The 18,733-nt window shown below is 39.7% G+C and overlaps 1 protein-coding gene and 1 long non-coding RNA gene across 4 annotated transcripts in view; one reads left to right on the top strand and one right to left on the bottom strand.

Moving 5' to 3' along the window:
- Positions 1-285: 285 nt before the first annotated feature.
- LOC141951463 (uncharacterized) lies at positions 286-3,552 on the bottom strand. Its single transcript, XR_012631350.1, has 2 exons — positions 3,089-3,552; positions 286-670 (listed from the first exon to the last, which is right to left on the bottom strand). It is a non-coding gene; the product is annotated as an uncharacterized LOC141951463 (long non-coding RNA).
- Positions 3,553-3,675: 123 nt separating this feature from the next.
- Positions 3,676-18,733, top strand: part of IFT81 (intraflagellar transport 81) — a 45,901-nt gene continuing 30,843 nt past the window's right edge. For 2 of the 3 annotated variants that reach the window (XR_012631349.1, XM_074887756.1), the window contains exons 1-8: positions 3,676-3,764; positions 4,128-4,292; positions 5,102-5,205; positions 5,841-6,021; positions 8,956-9,045; positions 10,119-10,184; positions 10,503-10,613; positions 11,868-11,952. Coding sequence is in view for 2 of the 3 variants with exons in the window: in XM_074887756.1 (XP_074743857.1) it covers positions 4,149-4,292; positions 5,102-5,205; positions 5,841-6,021; positions 8,956-9,045; positions 10,119-10,184; positions 10,503-10,613; positions 11,868-11,952 (781 nt within the window). In the remaining variant the exon portion in view is untranslated. Of the gene's footprint in view, positions 3,765-3,802; positions 4,043-4,127; positions 4,293-5,101; positions 5,206-5,840; positions 6,022-8,955; positions 9,046-10,118; positions 10,185-10,502; positions 10,614-11,867; positions 11,953-18,733 lie in introns of those variants that run through there. The other variant, XM_074887757.1, reaches the window with a different exon arrangement.

Below are 18,733 nucleotides of genomic sequence, written 5' to 3'. Positions count from 1 at the left end.
CCCCTCAGATGCTACCTACGGCTGTAGTCATGACAAAACATTCAGAACCAGACAGGCTTCTTGGCTGTCAGTATTACCTTAAATGCTTTAGCACATAGGAACAAGTTACATTCTGCACAAACAGGCTTAATTTTTTGAGACATCAGTGATCACTCCTTAAGCTTTTGCTGACCACAGTCCATACTGCTATGGTTGGCATTAGGGACACTTCAGCAAGCAAAATCCTGCTACATAATAACAACTGAAAAAGCTGCAAGTTGGAACCAGAAACAGATCAGTGATGCATTTAGGTGCTAGAATAGCCACAAAGAAATTGATTTTTAATATAAGACAGTCAGACCTATGTGTACATACACATAACACAATATTTATAATAAAACAGCCAAACAGGAGGGCTCAGATTGCATAAGCGGAGCAGAAGTAAGTGTTGTCTTCTCTTCCTAAATGCTCTTGTTTTCACATTAACGTCTTCCATCTGTTTGGGATCTGACCTCAGCAGCTCAGCCGGACGTATTCATCTTCTTGCCCATGATGTTCCCATATAAGGTGATCTCTCTTCGCCCGTGGAGCACGATTTTGATTTGCTCAGGTTTCGTTCCACTCTGATTTGCTGGCCTCTATGGTCGAGCTCTCTCACAGTTTTGCACAGCAGTCATCCACACAGCAGTAGCTATAAAGGGAGGAGAAAGTCAGGAGGGAGTAATGAAGCCATGCCTGCAGATCTAAAGAGCTCTGGATAGTTTATTTACAGGCTCCATTCTCTTTCTTCTGCCCGTTGCCTCTGCCTTTTCAATAAGCAGCTTCCATAAGCCTTTCCCAAGCAACATAACATAAGCCCTGTGCAGAGAACTGGATGGAACTATAGGGCTGAACTGTTATTATAACTCTCATGTCATTAGGAAACTGCTTGAAACTCTCTATCACTCTCCATGCAAACTAACTTGGGAATTTGGAAAATGCCCCCAGAATTATACAACAATTATGTGAACACTGGCCTTTGATTCTGTGAGACTTGGTCCACATACCACCTCACCCCAACTAAGCTAACTTAAGACAAGTTAAACATCAGACAAATATCTCATCTGCTTTCTGTAATATCTACCTAAGGCTGCACTGAAAGCTATCATCTCTTTTATGGCTGTGAAGATTCTGTTGCGATACAGAGGTCAAGACACTGAGCTAAACCTTAATTGTTTAAGCAGTAAGTTTGCAAATTCAGACACCACTACAGACTGTAAATATCAAGCAGCAGGTGGGCAGCCTGGAGTAGCAGTATGGCTACTTTGGACTGCACATACAAGTAACACAAAACTGTTGGAAGAAAGGATCATGAAAACATACTTTAAGGACGACACAGGATCCCCGACACTTTCCCCAAGTTGGGAAGTCCCATAGAACTGGGCTGTGATGTATGATTTTGCTCCCGCCTTCAATCAGTTGAGCTTTCAAACAGGCCAGCAAGCCAGAGCTCAGCCAGTCCAGTTCTAACATCTGGTCAGAGGCCTCCTTCCCCAAGAGTCAGAACAATCAGACTTTATGGGTTTCCACCACAACAGAGTGAAACAATCTCACCATCTTTTTCCCTTATTATCTTGGCATTTTCTAAAGTTTTCAGACATCTTTCCTGTTCTTTATCTGTTGCCTCTTTAACATTATAGAGACATGAGAAGAGGGGAATGGTCCTTTGCTTCTTGGAAGGTGTGGGGACTGAAATAGTCTCATGTAAAGGAGAATCTCAGAGCAGCACCCTCCCACTGCACCCAGCACAGATCCCTCTCCATCCTCAGCACTGTGGGCACAATCACTCTCTCCTCTGCACCAAGGTCTGAAGAAAAGATGTGTATCAGTACTTTCAGAAAGTGTTTCTCTAGCATTAAGTGGTGGACCCACATCCACCACTTCCTATTACCTATTCATGTGGTCTGCGGGGAGCAGACCTGGCCCCCAACATCTCCACAGGAAATACTGTTTCCATTTGCTCTCTCTGTGTATTCTATAGGCTCAAAATACTCATCAGAAGAAAAGCGTAATTGATACCAGAAAAGCACGTCAAGAGAAAGTAGATCTCTTCTGTGAACTTGTAGGTAAATACGATTCCTAAAGGTCAGTATACAGACTGAAAGCACAAAGGAAACATGATCTGGTTTTAAAGTTCAAATCCAAGAGTCAGGAGACTTGGATTATGTTCCTGGCTCTACCACAGCTTTCACGCACAATCACAAGCAACCCATCCATCCCCTCTGGAACTTAGTTTAGCCAGTTAAAAGCTAGGACACCAATGCAGTGTCACTTTTCAGGCTTTCTGTGAAGACCAGCAAATTAGTATTTTATGAAGTGTTTTCTGTTCCTCTGAAAGAAAAAAGGAGGTAACCTAAGATAGACACAGTGCTTAGAATTGCAAAGTATTACATTTACGATTGCTATTTACTGAGTCAAATTCTGCAGTGATTTACAACCTGTGCATTTCAATTGGCACCAATTTAATATGACTCACTGCATATTTTAATCCATCATCTGTGGACTCACATGGGATTCTAAGACTATCCAAGAAGCTAATTGCAATAGCAGGGGCTCCAAAATCCATCTATTTAAGGCCTAAGCATGGGGTTTGAAGGATCTGCAACACATAACTTGCAGATTGAGAGATACCCGTTTCATCAACAAGTTTAACTTTAATATATAGTCTATCTTTGATTTGTCTGGTATTTTTGAAGCTCCTGTCCTTGTTTCAGATTTAGCATAGCTAGCAGTACATATTTATGGCTACTTTGAGGCACGCTGACAACTGATGTTCAACCCAGAGGACATGAATTTGCCATTTGCCCCTAATGAAGCCTGGGCACAGGAGTGGCATTCCTGCTTCACAAGGATCCTCTGTGCATTTTTCCATTTCAAAGAAATGAAGTAACCATTCACCTGATATGTACATCAGCCACACTTTACATCTCTTTATGCTGTCACAGACTGCCAGAAATCTTAATTGGGTAACTGCATCAATCTGTTTGTACATCTCCTACACATGCGACAACAGCCTCCCTCTTAAGAAACTGCAAAGCTAAGTATATACTTTAAAAAGTGAATCTCAAACCTATTTCTGCCGTTCCTTGCAACAAGAGCACTTGTGCTGTGAAGAAGCCCCACGAGAGACTTGGCCTACGGAGCGTACGCCTCAGCGTCACCTCCAGCGACCACAGCCGTGCTTCCCACAGGCCAGAGCAGCTCAACCCTCCCGGTGCCCAGCGATGGTGCTGCCCCTACCCCTGCCGCCTCACACCACGCCGCCTGGCAGGGCCTGCTGCTGTGGCACCGCCACCAGCTGCCCTCCCCAGTCAGGAGCTGGGGATAAAAAACTCAATTCCTGCCCAATTCGGGGCGGGATAGGGAGAGACTGAGCTTCCCAGCGCCCCGCCGGGCTGGCAGTGAGGCGCGGCCGGAAGGCCTCCCGGTGCGGCCTACTCCGCGTTGTCTCCTCTGAGGCCGCAGCCGGCTGCGAGGGCAGCGAAACAAGCGAGGAGAGGGCAGCGATCGGCCTTCCACCGGGACAACCCAACCCGTCCCGTCCCGTCCCGTCCCGTCCCGTCCCGCCGGGGCGGCCGCTCCTCCCCACAGACCGCCCCCGCCCCGCCCCGCCCCGCCCCGCCGCTCTGCGCATGCGCGGACACCTCCTCGCCTGGGCCCCTTTCCAGCCGCTCGCGCGCGTTGGCAGAAGGGCGCGGTAGCGTCGGAAGTGACGCCATCGCCCTGGCCTGGCAACCGTTACCAGGGTAACCGGGAGGCGCGCGCGGGAGGGCCCGGGCGGGGGGGGCGAAGGACGGGGCTGCCCCGTCGCCTCAGGGCGCTGCGCCTCGAGCGGGGGTGGCCCCCGACGGGCCCGGCTGGCGGTAGCGGCCTGGTCGCCTCCCCCCGCTGGCTTCTGTGAGGGGCCGGACCTTCCTCCGTAGGCCGCGGGGTGCCCCCACCGGGGCTGAGGGGGCGGCCGGGCTGGGCCCCGCCGAGCCCGGTGCCAGCTCACCGCCTCTGGGCTGCTGTGGACCTCGCTGAGGTGGTGCCTTCAGCCGCCCTCCCGGCAGCCCCCAGCTCCCTCTCCCTGCCGAGGCCTCGTGACATCTGTTCTGTCTTTTCTGCAGAGGTTTTTCCAGGACACGATCATGAGTGAGCAAATCCAGTTCATTGTTGAGAAGCTCAATCAGGAGCCCTTCAGGAAGAACTACAATTTAATCACATTTGACTCCTTAGAGTCAATGCAGCTGTTGCAGCTGCTCAATGATGTTCTGGGGGAGATTGACCCAAAGGTAAGGAAAGCAATTGGAGGTGCTTTCCTCCAAATAATTGCAAACATCTTAAATGGGCTTGACACAGAAATTTGCTTTTCTTCAGGTCTGGCTGTGTATAATCTTGTGGCATGTTTGGTTTACCAAAATAGCTTGTATGAATCTTCCCGGAAATAAACGCACCTGGCAAGAATCCTTTCTGTCTATACATCTGTGTGGTTTTGGCAAACCAGGAAATGTTTCTCGGGCCAGGGACCCTGGATCCCTGTCCCCCAGAGACTGATGACTATATTTTTCCTTAGGAATCAGGATACAGATCTTAACTTGGTTCCTACTGACAACCGCTCTGTTGTTAAGTCAAAGGTCAGGTTGTCTTGCACACATACACAGGGCAAGAACTGATCAAGAACTGAACCTCATGATTTATCTGATGCAATACATATTGAATCCCTCTCCTTTGAGGCTACCAAAAACGTGTGTAAGATCGGAAGGGATTGTTCATACATCTGGGGTGCAGATATGTGTACCTTGCTGTGCAGGGATATCTGACTTCCTTGGTGGAAGTAATCAGTTTGTCTGCATAGATGAGGTCCCATGAGCAGGGAGAATGTATACTGAGAATAAATTTACCTGAATACACATGTTGGGGAAAAATTCGTTAGAAGAGAATGGAAGTTTGATGATAAAAAGGATGTTATGTGTGAAGCATCTCACTTCAGTGACATAATCATGTGATAAATGGATAAAGTAATTCTATTAGTGTTGCTAGTTAATTAACATGACTTGGACAAACAGTGGTTAATTAATTTTATTTTTTTAAAACTATTTAGCATGCTGTTGACATTAGAGAGGAGCTGCCGGAACAAACAGCTAAAAGAATGTTGAGTCTTCTTGGTATCCTTAAATACAAACCTCCAGGAAGTATATCAGACTTGTAAGTATCTTTTTGTCTACACATCACAGTAAAACATCTTTTACAGCTGATGCGGTAACGACCTTGAATTCAGTAGTTGCGTGTATTTTTGACCTCCAGCATCCCAGTGGGGTATGTTTAACGCCTTGCAGAGAGCTGCTCCCTTGTCCCTATAGAGTAATGGTGTAGGGGCTGCCGGCAGAAGGCTCCCGCGGGTGTAGGCTGCCCTCGGGCCCTGCTGCAGCAGCTGCTATTGCGGAGCCAGCCAGGAGAGGGTGCCGCACGACTGGAAGGGTCGGTCCCTTCCCCATCCCTCAGACCAGCCGCCCGAGGCTGGATTGCACCCTCCTGCGCCAGGTTATAACCCAGAAAACCCCCACTCTTCCCACATTGCCTTTATTCCCGAAGAATATCGCTGAAAAGGAAGAGTCATTGTTGCTGGCTTTAGCCTTTCGATGTGTTATGGGGTTTTTATCTGTCTCAAGGTAATTGGGGTCATAAATAGCAAACTGGCATCACGAGTGTTTTCTCTTTTAACAGCATTAAGAAAATCATTAGGCAAGTGGAGAGGGAATGTCAAAATACTGCAAATTGTGTGTTTCAAGCCAGTGTTCTTTGAGATTTATTGGTATTTTCTTTTTGTTGTTTTTGTATAGGAGTGCATTCCGTCAAGGGTTAGTGACTGGAAGCAAACCCGTAATTCATCCTGTATTACATTGGCTTCTTCAGAGGACCAATGAGCTCAAGAAAAGAGCTTACCTGGCACGTTTCTTGGTAAAATTGGAAGTGCCAGCAGAGTTCCTACAGGATGACACTGTGGCTGACATCAACAAACAGGTACCATTTTTCATGACTGCCAACATTTTACATTAATTAATTGCCAGTAGGAAGAGGGATAAATGAATCGGGGAGTTATGTTGAAATACATGTTCAAGTGAGTTTTAATAGCATGTTGGAATCAAGGGTGAGCAAAAATTTGTAATAAGAAGTATGTCTTGACCACCTTTCTTCCACTAACCCTGAAAGTGTCTATTAATAAGTAGCATTGAATTAAAAGTTTTTAAGCCCGTTAGGTACTGGGTGCTAAATAATGTTCAGAGCCATGTTGGCCAAAACAGATTTTTGTTTTTAATTTTTAAACACCTTTTTTTTTTCCCTTTTGAACTATGACATGGATATTTTTAACTTTATAAATCACCACTTCAAACTAGTCCAGCAAATGTTCCGACCAAAAGCCAATGTCTCCTAATTATCAATTGATTGTATAGTATTTAGCACCTAATATTTGTATTAGCTTTATCCCACTTCTGCTTCAACCATTTATTTTTTTGTGAATAAGTAAAAAATGTCTTTTTCCTGGACTGACATTCCTACTCATTATGTTCCCACTTCTTTTGTGAGCATTAAATGTTGATTTTAGATAGTCAAGAGTGGGTGGGTTTGAAATGTAGATAAAGTGAGCCAAAGTTATGTTTTTAGATCTGTATTATCTGAGGTACATATTTACCTAATTTTTATCCAGTTTTCTATGCCTTTTGTTATGTATAATGACTTGCAAAATCATGGTGGTTTTGAATGTTTGTAACAGAGAACTCGATTTATTAACTGTGCACCAGCAAAGCTGTATAGTCTGACTGAAGCTTGACTAAGCCTTTTATTTTTTTGTTACCACTAACAATATTGGATTTATAACTTGGAATAACCAAGCAGAAGTAGCAAAGAGAGAAAGGAATGCAGATTGTATGTTTTTTCAGTATGTCACAGTCTTAATATGTATAAATATCCAGGTCCATTATTTCCATTACGTAAAATGTATTCCTTTTTGGGATTACAGCAATATAGCCATCTTATTAAACTAATACCCTGCTGATTAATTCAAAACAGAAGCTGGGGTAATGCACTGCCTTAATGTAATTTAACATTACAATGCAGATATTTAGGTACTAATGAATTAAAGAATTTAGCCTAAATTATTTAGATATACAGGCCTGCAATAGTGTCTTTTAAGAGAAACATTTTGAATATGAGAGTTTGGAAATCTTAGAACATGCTCAAGTTTTATGGGTGTCTAGAATTGAGCTCAGATGTAATTTTATAAATTATTGAAACAAGATACTCAGAATACTTGCCACCTTCCCAATCGCATTATGGTTCAGACATCGGATTTGCTGCAGTATATAATTTAAGAAGTAAGCAACTTCAGGTGTAAATCTCGCTGTCCAGTCTTCAGTGAGTTGCCCCCAGGTGCCAGGAATTTTTTTTTCCACTATAGGAACCTGGGTGTTCTTTGGTCATTTGAGTGTGTTGCTTATTTTGGGTGCACATGGGGTAGCTGCAGCTTTTATTCAGTGAAAGTGAGAAACCTTCCCTTCGTTATGGTCTGGCAAACTGTGCTATGTCCTTGTTTGAATCTTGCCACCGGTCTTGAAATTTTGTGTCCCGATAAGGAACAGATTTACCGAACTCCCCTTTTGAAAGAGGTAGGGAATCCACGCAAGGGAAAGCTGTTGGACATCAGCAATCATGAACACAGTTGCTCAGAGACTACCTGCTATTTTGTGATTTGTTATTTAACTTCTATAACGCATAAGTGATATAATGCAGGCCAGTTGCGTTTTTACTCCTAGTTTTTTGTAATTCATTCTTTGTTGTCCAGTGTGTGCATACCTTAGCATACCCTCATTTGCCATTTAATCAAGCTCTTTCTCTATTATTTTATCTTCTTCTCAGTAGCCATTTTATTGCTGTTTTTTTGAATTCATTCCAGCTTGTCAGTGTGTGCCCGATATTGAAATGACCAGGAATGAACAGAGCATTCTAGATGCTGGTTCCCCAGGGGTTTATAGAATAGAATTGCTGCTTCACTGCTCGGGGATATGATGCCTTTGTTTGAGCTGGCCTTTGCTGTTGCCATTTTGTGTTCAACATTCATATCAATTGCTCTTTCCGGGAAGTAAGAAATGACTTGATATTCTCTTTTTAGATTTTTCCATCTCATTAAATGACTGTTTCTGTGGAGATTATCTTTCCTTCCATCTCAGCTTGCATTTCTCCAAGTTGAATCTAAATTTATTTCCTATCCATATTTCTAAACTCTTTCTGTCCCCTGTTATTTCTCTACCCACACAGACTTTCACACTGCCTCTCAGTTTAAGATTACTGGTGGGCAATGTACTGGTGTGGAAGTAGCGCACTGTCTACTTCTTTCTAACTACCGAACTACATCTATCAATCTCTGTAAGATACTGAGGGCATGATTACGCAATGTGTCAAAACTATTTCTTACGTGTTAAGTCAGGTGTGTTCTTGGACTGCTTTGCTGGATTGAAGCTCAGTGCTCTATAAATTCAAGCCCCATTGCTTCGATCAAGCATGTTGTTAGCTCAAGCTCTTCCTTTTTGGGCTGATAAATTTATGTATGTGATATACACCGATTTGTAGTAAGAGAGAATAATTTGTTAATATATTTCAGATAACATCTTACCTTCATGTTTTGAAAATACACTATGTATTACAAAGGAAGAGGTGAAAACAGTGAAGAAATTGTGATACTTCTTAGCGCACCTTCAAATGGAAGATAATTCACTGTGATTTTTTTTTTTATTTTTCCTTTATAAATTGACAAGCTTTTGTGATGAAAAAATGCCTTTAATTCTTCTTCTTATGATATTTCTGTTTCTATATTTACTGTCTTAGTAGTAAAGCAACATGTTGATCTGTAAATCCTTAGACACAGAGCTCATTCTGCATGGTTTTTATTTCATTTTATAGTATGAAGAACTGATGGAAGCATTTAAAAACCTACATAAGGAGTGCGAGCAGCTCAAAACATCTGGTTTATCTACTGCAGAAATAAGAAGGGTAAAAAAAATCTGACAAAATCACACAACTTTTGTTTAGGTTTTTTTTTGAATGTCAGTTCTATTTTTGTTGGTTTTGTGGATTCATTGCAGTGTATAAGTTGTAGAGGTTAGAGCTGGTAGGCACTGAAGCTGCCTTTTTGAAACTGTTCTCTGTTGGCAAACAGATTAGAAAGTCCTCGCTTGTGCTTAGAACTGAGCTTTCTGAAGCAGATTGGGAAGCAAGGCTGCCAAGACTGTTCAGCATGATTTTCCAATATTAGAACTCCTTTTCCTGTGAATGCAGACTGATACAAAGCCTTTTGCTTTAATGATATAGGGTAATAATTTCAGAGGATGTTGAATGAATTAAGAGCTTTAGTCAACAAAAATGGTGATCCTGTGTGACTAAGGTGTTAAGTAAAGATATTTGCCCTCTTTCAGCAAAATGTTTAAGCCCGGTACAGCTTTCCAGTAAGACATATGGACAAGATAAGAAAATGTTGAGATAAGGCCTAAATTTGGAGAATTTATTTCCCTTTCTCTCATAACCATCAATCTCTGGAATCCTGCTGTAGTAAGATAAGATTAAAGGAGAATAATAATCGGATATGTGTTTTAGCACTAGAAAGTGTTTCTTTTAACACAATTTTAATGCAAAAAGTGGCAGCAAACATCACTCATATGCAACTTCATGCAAAATTATCTGCCAGGAAGTGGGTAATGATGGTAACATTAAGAACATATGTTTGACTGCATCAGATGTTTAATTCATGCTGATTTTTGCTTGGTTGTTTCTGTTTGTTTGGTTTTATTTTAGAGAAATCCACCTGCTTTTCTTTTAAATGTTCACACTAATATTCAAGGATGCAGATGAAGGAATGTTAGCATAAAGAGAGTGGGAACTGTGGGGGAAGTAAGAGAGAGAAGAGAGAGTGAAATCCAGGATGTTCTGATCATAGATCAATAAAATTATAACCGCTTCAGTGTATTCAGAGAATTCTGATTTTCGTGTTTATTTGAACAGAATTTAGTCCAATCCATATTATATTGTAAATAAATTAACACTTCTTTATTTTTTTTTCTGCTTTTTAGGACATCAGTGCAATGGAAGAGGAGAAAGATCAACTCATCAAAAGAGTAGAGCGTCTTAAGAAGAGGGTAATAAGAGAAGTAACGCTGTTACATTTCAGTGTCATAATCCTTGGCTTGCAACTCTGATTTAGGAATGCAAACAAGGATTAAGATAAACGTACTGTATGTCTAGGAAGGAATCGAATAACTAATTGACCCACAGGGAATCTCCCTAGGCGTTAGTCCAGAGCTTTTAAGAATCTTGAGTCCAGTACTTTGCTGTCATTTCTGAGTAGTAACATGTATGGAAAGGAAGTGCTAAGTGGGCTTGTGAGACATATGATCTCTTTAATGTATTTCTCAACTATCTGACAGTAACATGCACTATTTATCCACTTGCTGTAGGTGGAGACAGTACAAAATCATCAACGAATGCTTGAAATAGCAAGACAACTTCGCTTAGAAAAAGAGAGAGAAGAGTCTTTGGCTCAACAGAAACAAGAACAAAAAAATCAGGTACTGACATAGGAGCGTACCTGTTAAAATAAATAGTTGTTATTTGTTTGGGAATCATGCATTTGAAAAGTACATCAGGAACAACAGTACAGAGCTTCTCCCAACACCAGAAAACTAAATCCCATTTAAAATATCTATGTACATTTTAAGGGAAGAGGCTTGACCCTGCAAGTTTTGAAACCTCATTCAAGGTACTTGGCTGCTCCAGCTGCCTCTGACATCATCATTTACCAGTCCCAGGAAATGTTCCATGACTTACTGTTGTAGCACTCAAAGAGAATTCTTTATATTTATGGTAGTGAGCAAATCTTTCCTTAGTTTGATTTGTATCTCTGTGCATCTGCACTAAGATTTCAGGGTCTGAGTAACACAGCGAGTACCTCGGCTTTTCACTGGGTGGGGGAATATGTTTTCAGGAGCAACCTTGGGATTTTGCTCCCTGAGTTTGACAAAGATGATGTCCTAGGAAGCACTGGAAGCAGTTGACATCTGAATATAAGGGTAGGTTTTATTCCTGAGCTATGTTGTCAAAACCAGATACTTTAATAACATCCAGTGCCATACTGTTACATCATCTCACCAAATTCTGTAGCGTGACCTTCAACACTGTATTAAAAGGGGAAAAAACCCCGAGATTTCTAGTATTGCAGTCTGTATCTGGATGTGGAATCAATGTGTATCAGTAGGCTTTCAAGCTGTTGGGTCTTTGCTTGAACCTGAGTGAGATCACAAGTAAAATGAATGCGATGTCCAGCTAATTCCAGTTCTTAGTACACGTCTCTCCAAATCACAAAAATGCTAATGAACAGGGGGGTGTTTGGCAACAAGCTTTCCAGTGCGCTCTCAAGTTGGACAGTGGATTGCTGTGACAACTCCGCTGCAGTGAAGAACTGCAGTATAAGGGTAATTACCTGCTGCAATCCTGATTCTAGCTGTCTATTTTTTTTGTTGTTCTAATGTTCAAGCCACTCATATTTTTGGTTGAAAATTGTTTAATGAATTTCTGCCGTAGAGAAAATATCACTTGGGAGTATAAGAATACTTCCCTTAATTAACACTGGAGGATATCAAGTAAACCCAGGCCAATTGTTGAAAATTTGTTTTGGCACATTCTCTTGTGAAACAGATAATCACCAGATGCTTACAGCTACCATTTTTTATATTTGGGATTCTTTTTGATACTCTTTTGTTTTAGTTGTTTAAATATGCATTTCAAAGGATTGTACTTATGTGTGTCCAATTCTCTCTCAAAAGTTGTTCCATGCAGAGCAGAGACTACAAAGAGCACAGCTCCAGCTGAAAGAGATGCATCATGCAGTAGTGGATTCAAAACCTGAAAGTAAGTAGTAATCTATAAAAGCTGGGGGTTTATGCTTCTCGGTTAGAAATTAAATCAAAACTGGATGGCTGTCAGTAATATTGTAGTGCCAAAAAGCATATGGGAACTTAAGAGAATCTGAAGAAAGAAATAACTCGTGTTCTAAAGGCACATGCTGGAGATCCTAAGCCTGATGATGCCATATTTTTGAGGTCCACTTTTTTAAAAATCTTAAAACACTTAAATACTGAATACTAACCATAATACTCTGCAAGAAAGAAACAGTTGGAATTACAGACGGTTGGAAAAAGCAGAAACCTCTTACTAAATCAGACGTTTGTCTTTTCTAAGGTTTTATGCCTCTTGTATTTGTAATTGGGCATTGGTGAAATACTGCTTCTTCAAAATTTTCTCAGTGTACATACAAATACATTGAATGCTATGTTTTTATTCAGTGTAGGCTTGTTTTTCTAGTTACTTTCTATAAAATACTTTGTTTGAAAAGCTTTAAGGCCTGTTTCTTTTTGTAGTGCAGTTATGTTGTAGTTTTGTATGGTACCAAAAATAAAGCTACTTCCTAATTAAGCTTTTTTAATTGAGCATGGATTATATATATACACAAACCCTTATATGTGATAATGTTTCTAAGTATATATACGAGATATATCTATATATTGAAGCTTATTTATATATGAATAAATCTGTTTACATATGAAAATACTTTGTTCTCATTATACAACTAGCTCATTTGAGTTGTATGTTGCTGTGTTGTATTAATATAGTGAGATTGCCTCTCTTCATTTTCAGTGGTATCTCAGTCTGCAAATAACCTCAGCAAAATAAATTATACTACTTGTGGAGCAAGTTAGTACTCTATGATCATTTATAAAACGAGCAGGTGGGAAGGAATTGCAGGTACTAGATAAGCGCATAACTAGCTGTCTCAAAGGCTACAATTTGACAGCCTCTAGGTTTGTGATGATTTAATCACTTTGAAAGAAATGTAACGCGGATTAGCCTGGCAGTTTGACAACAGAACTGGGAGTCAGTTTAGGGTTCAGTGTTTCAGATGTATGTGATCTTTGGCAAATCGCTTAAGCCCTTTCGGTTTTTCTCTTGCAGTTGGTTGTTAATAACACATCACAGGATTGATAGAGGTTTTATGTGCTGTTCATACAGGCATTGGGATTGATTTATAGGGGAATACTTTGCTGTATATGAGGTAGTGTGAAGGTGTAAGACTCAGAATGGTCCTTTTCACAGGGCTTTTCCAGCTGCATTCTAACTTGCTGTGGTAAAAAAAAAAAAAGCCATAGAATGATTATTATATGTATAAATTACTTCTAAAATGATAGAATCTGACTATTTATTGATTTAAACTTAGTAAAGTAAGTCATTGTCCTGCTCTTCCAAGTACATTTAATATTCCTGTTGCCTTGGCAGCTGTTTTGAATTAGAGAATATTTTTCAGTCACCACCACATTGTGTTGTCATTACTTTGTAATTTTACTTTAATTTTTTTACGACGCTCATCAGCTGCTGAACCACAAATGGAACTAAAAGAGTATCTGAACTGTCTTCTTTACTCGAAGGGACCTGCAGTGGATTTTATAACTGTTCCATTTTTGCAGTAGCTATTGGAGAGTTTATACAGCAAAGCTGTGTCAACATTTCTATTTCAGTTCCTGGGTTTTTTTTAAGGCCAATGGAAACTTGATGAGTTCAGTTCACAGAAGCAAAGGTAACATAATAAAAAGCCAGTAAATGTGTCATTTAATCATTGAGATGAAAATAAAGATAAAGTTAACATTTAATTTCCTTATCTTGAGTCCTGCTTGCAGGGGAAAAGAAAGTGTTTAGATGTTCTGAAGAAAAACTTGGAGTCATTACTTAAAGAAAACTTGTGTTGAAATTTTGCCCAAACAAAGACTTCAGGACTTAGCTTTGTAATTGCTTTTCCCCATAGTAGTTACAAAGACACTGCCTGTAGTAGCAGTTACAGAATGCCAACTGTGTGTTTTAAATAATTGAAATTAGGTGACCACAGTGCACTGCATAGGATTCCATTTATTTTAAAAGCTTTGTTGGTCTACAGTTAGCACAATTTATTTTATTTTAAAAATTCCCTTTGGCTACAGTTTGGTACCTCAGCTGCCTACTCGTATCAGTAGAGCTTGTATGCTGACAATTCAACGGCTGGTTGGTAGGTGTGGATTTTCACTGGAAGTTACTTTCCTTTTAAAATAATTTTCTTCTATTTTTAATACTTCAGGTGTTTTTATTTCCAGAGCAAGTTAAAATGATAAAAGTTGTTAGTGAGTGGAAGCATTTTTGTTTGTCTTACGGGTGCAAACTGCTTTGATTACTTCATCTTACAATTAATTTAGGATAAAGAAATGTAAAGGAACTCTTTAAGTAATGCAACTAGCGCGTATTCATGAGTATCATTAACATGCAGTTAGCATCAGCCTGCTTTAGCTGTGCCAGGAAAATACAGCTTATGGTTAGTAGGTTTTTAACACTTAGAAATAATAATATTTAGAAGACTTTGTATTGTATCATGAAAAGCAGTTGATTGTTATGAGATGTTTTGTAGACCAAAATTGGTCATACTGGTTTCCACAGTACACTCCTTTCCTGTTTATTAACTTCAGTACGTTGTCTACCTACAGAGAGGCAGTTGCTGCTGGTAGCACTAAGTAACATGAATTTGCTGTTTCTGGGGGTTTTTGTGTTGTTGTTCTGAATATGAATAGTATTTTTATTAACACTGACCAGTAGAGTTTGAATAATCTAGCTCATGCTTTCTCAGCAAGATTGCCATCTTTTTGCTTTGAATATCTCTGCTGGCACAAACACAAATTGTTAATGCCAAGAAACAAAATGAATTACTGAAATTCTTGATCTCTGTCCATTTTACAGGACATTATTGTTCACTTTATTGGCAGAAATATGAAGAAGTGGATGACTAGCTTGAAAATATTGATTAAAAGAATGTGTTAAGATGATTGTTGATAAACAGTGAAATGTGTAATTTATATACTTCATTAAGTTAATATGCAGTGATAGATTTAGAGCACTGAGAACTTCAAAGATACCAGTCAAAGAGGAGTTGCTTTGTATCGATGTCTATTTTATGTTATTCTGAACACTTGGTGAAAAATAGACATTTAGGATGCTATTGTTTAAATATTCCATTTGAGTGAAAACATTAACATTTTTCTTTTCCACAGAAGTATCTTTCCCTAAAATTCCAAGTTTAAATGATCTCCACAAACACTGCAGTCCACATTACAATTAAAATTAGAGATGTATTTGGTAAAGGAGAATGGATTAGGTGGAACTTTATTTCCATCTTTAAATTATTTTATTTATTATAAAGTCACTGTTAATTGATGCAAGGTTGGGTAAAGCACTTTTAAGCTAACTTGATATCTTTGATAAGAATACAAGTCTGGTGGGTAAGATTAATAGTATTGCTATGGTTGACTTTTTTTAAGACCATTGACTCTTAACTTGCACCCTATTTTGAAGAACAAACAAGGCAGGAAAAATTCAACATAACCTCTGCTAAAAGGAGTTTATTGAAACTTTTAGAAAGAAAATTATTCAGGGAATCATCACCAAGTGGATGTGTTTCTAATCGTGACATGCCAAAATCAGTGTTTGACTCTTTCTTATTTACATCAGATACCTGAAAGAAAATAGCAAATGATCACTGGTGAGATTGTCAGGTGAAATAAAAATTGGGGAAATGATTGAGCAATGAGGAGAGCAGACTGTTGATTCAAAGTGACCTTAATCGCTTAGTAAGCCAAGTCCATGCCAGCAGTATATATTTTAAGGATTAGCCAAATGCCACGGTATTCCTCTATGAATAACGTACATTCAACTTAGTTATAGCATGTGGGACTCTTTTCTAAGAAGTGACTCCGAAAAGGACTTGTGATGTAAAAATTATAGAACTGGAGCTCCCGGTGCCAAAGATTTGGTGCTATCCATGCATTTATTTATTGAAGAAAATGGAATAGAAGAGTTATATTACCCTCTTTTTAGCTCTGATATGTCCATCACTGCAACACTGTGTCCACTGACCAGAATTCAAGAAGAATGTTGAAAGGTCAGAGAGATTCCAAAGAGCATCAGTAATAAATACAAACATGGAAAGCATAACTTACAATGGCAAATTCTGGGAGCTTTTTAGTTTTTCAGGGAGATATCAAAGGGATGATTCAATGATAATCTGTCAGTGTTTGCATGTCCCAGGCCTCTGTTTAATACAGAGAAATTGGAAATGAAAGCTGTGGAGGGAATAATTTCAGCACTCTTAGTGAGGATGGTGGCAGAAAGGGAAGTGAAGGCTTTGATGGGGGTGAATGCCATGTGGAAGTCTGTTCTAGATGTGCCTTTGCTGTGGGCTTCCTATGTGATATTAAATGAAGTCTTGGCAGGTAGTCTATAAAATGAGTGCTCCTCTATTTTTTTTTCTTCCCCCCCCCCCTTTTTAAAAAAATCAGTTGTTGTTGCAAATGGTTTTGATAGAAGATGCACAATTGGCAGCCTGTAGAAGGAAAAGAAGTAGGGATCTGAGTGCTAGGTGAGTGAAGATCCATTCACAGAATTATGTAGAGAAACATGCCTCTTTCCTACATGACTGAGCAAGCACTAAGAAACTTTTTCTCCCATCCTTCTCTTTGTAATAATAATAAAAAAATTTGAATGGAAAACATGAGGAGTTGCTCTTAATAGCTCCCCACATGTAAATACGTGGTTGGCAGAACCTTGCTAAAATAACCTTAGGGCACAGAGCCAGACTTTCTGTGCAGCTTACGTATGTAGATTTTGTAACCATAAGTCAATGTTAAAACATTAAAAACAGAATTTATATGTGTAATGGAAAGATTTAAAGTATGCTTGCTTTTCTTTCCTCTAGCCTGGGAATTTGAAAAAAATAATGTTTTTCACTGAAAAAAAATTAAAACAAGAGCTGCCCTATATTTTGTTCTTTAAGGTTCTGTTAAGCAGCAAAAATGGTTCTTAGGTAGTTAATTCTTCATATGTTGAATTGTATAGGAGGAAAAATATATCTAATGTATTTAGGAAAGAAACTACATTAGTCATGAGGGATGTTGACATCATCATGTCTTTCCCCATCAAGCTGTCAAGTTTTAACTTGCTTCCTTGCTTGTGGCACTGTGAAGAATAAGCATGATGCAGAACCGGTCAGTGTTTAAAACTTGGTAATAGCTCTCAGGTTATCTGAGAACTAAATCTAGATAGTGATCAAGGTTATATCCTGTGAAGTCAGTAGGTCCCTGCTCTTATGAAAGCAGTTGTTTAGGCATGGTTGTTTCCTGCGATTGGTGTCATATCTACAATAAATTAGTTAGGCATGTACATTTTTATAAGAAAACTGGAGTAGTGCAAGACATAAGTATAGGCTATATATGCAGATTTTTCTTGCTACTAAGAGGAAAACAAGAAATGAGTTTGAAATAAAAATATTAATATTTAATATCAGAATAATTTAATTGATATCACTTTGATTTCCACACCAAAGCTCTTGGTTATAAATATGAAATTGGGAGTTGTGTTCCTAGTCAGCTCTGAGGTGATAATTCAGCTCACAGTGTATGTGGGAAGCTTTGCTGCATTTGCAGAGGTGGTAGATTCCTAGTGAGACATTAAAATGTGGTCCCTCCTGCCCAGCTCTGTCGTGGGCTGAGGAAGACTGGAATTGAGTTCTTCTGGAAGAAAGAAGTGGGAATTCTCTCTCAGGAAGTCCAAGTGTGTTCCTCAGGGTATAGCTGTAGTGCCAAGTACATAATGGCTATTGCACACACAGAGTAACTCCGCTTACCATTCGAAACCAGTACTGATGCTGTTTGTTTTGCACAAAATAAATGACCTTTCCACGAAGGGGAAAAGATCATGTGGTAGTGTTGCTTTTCATAAACACAGAAATCAACAAACTAAACTGCTGCAAAAGAGGAATTCCCGCTCATTTTTAGTTTGTGTTGACTTGACTTTGTTAGCAATGCAGCTTTCCCTAGGGTCTGTTTTCTTTCTTCTAGTTCTTGAGGCTTTCTCAAGAATTAATGGCTTATTTCCTCTCTGGCAGCTAAGCTGAGTAGCTTTCAGTCTGAGCTGGGAGCAGAGGGTGAGGAGGATCGATCAGTGCAGTGTTTCTGGAGCTAAATGGTGGCAGAATAACGGGGCCCCTTTTCCTAGGCTTGTACTTCACTTTGTTCTGACCTTCTCCTTCTGTCAGTCAGTGATATGGTCAGCAGGGTTTGGGAACCAAAAACTCCGCTTTCGCCTACATCCTTTCCCATCTCTGTGTCAGCAACACCAGCTGTACTATTGTATCTCTGTACTCAAGCTTTTCTCTGCCTGTTCAATGTATGAAACACAGAGATTGTGAATTTTTTGTTTTTCTTGACATTTCCTGGCAATTCCATATTCTCCCAAAGATGGAGAGAACTGCCCTCCCCCCAAAAAACAACCCAACCCAAATCTAGCAAGTAGTTTTAAAAAGTACCTGGGATACTTACCTTTTAGTCATCTAGATCATGAAAAATATTCTGAAATACCTATTCCCACTCTCATCTGACATATAACATCCAAGTTTTACTGTAGTCCTTGGCACAGGTGTCTCGGAGGACTAATTGCACTAAACTGCCTGTTGTCAGTGGAAGACTGTGTAATGTAATTTAAATAGATGCTTTATTTTATTCTATCCCATTTTTCTAGCTGTGTATTGTTCTTATCTATATGCACCTGTGTTTATTTATAAATTATC

This window comes from Strix uralensis, chromosome 17 (assembly GCF_047716275.1).
Source record: "Strix uralensis isolate ZFMK-TIS-50842 chromosome 17, bStrUra1, whole genome shotgun sequence".
NCBI lineage: Eukaryota > Metazoa > Chordata > Aves > Strigiformes > Strigidae > Strix > Strix uralensis.
The sequence above is the reverse complement of the archived record's forward strand: the minus strand, read 5'-3'. Positions and strand labels throughout refer to the sequence as shown.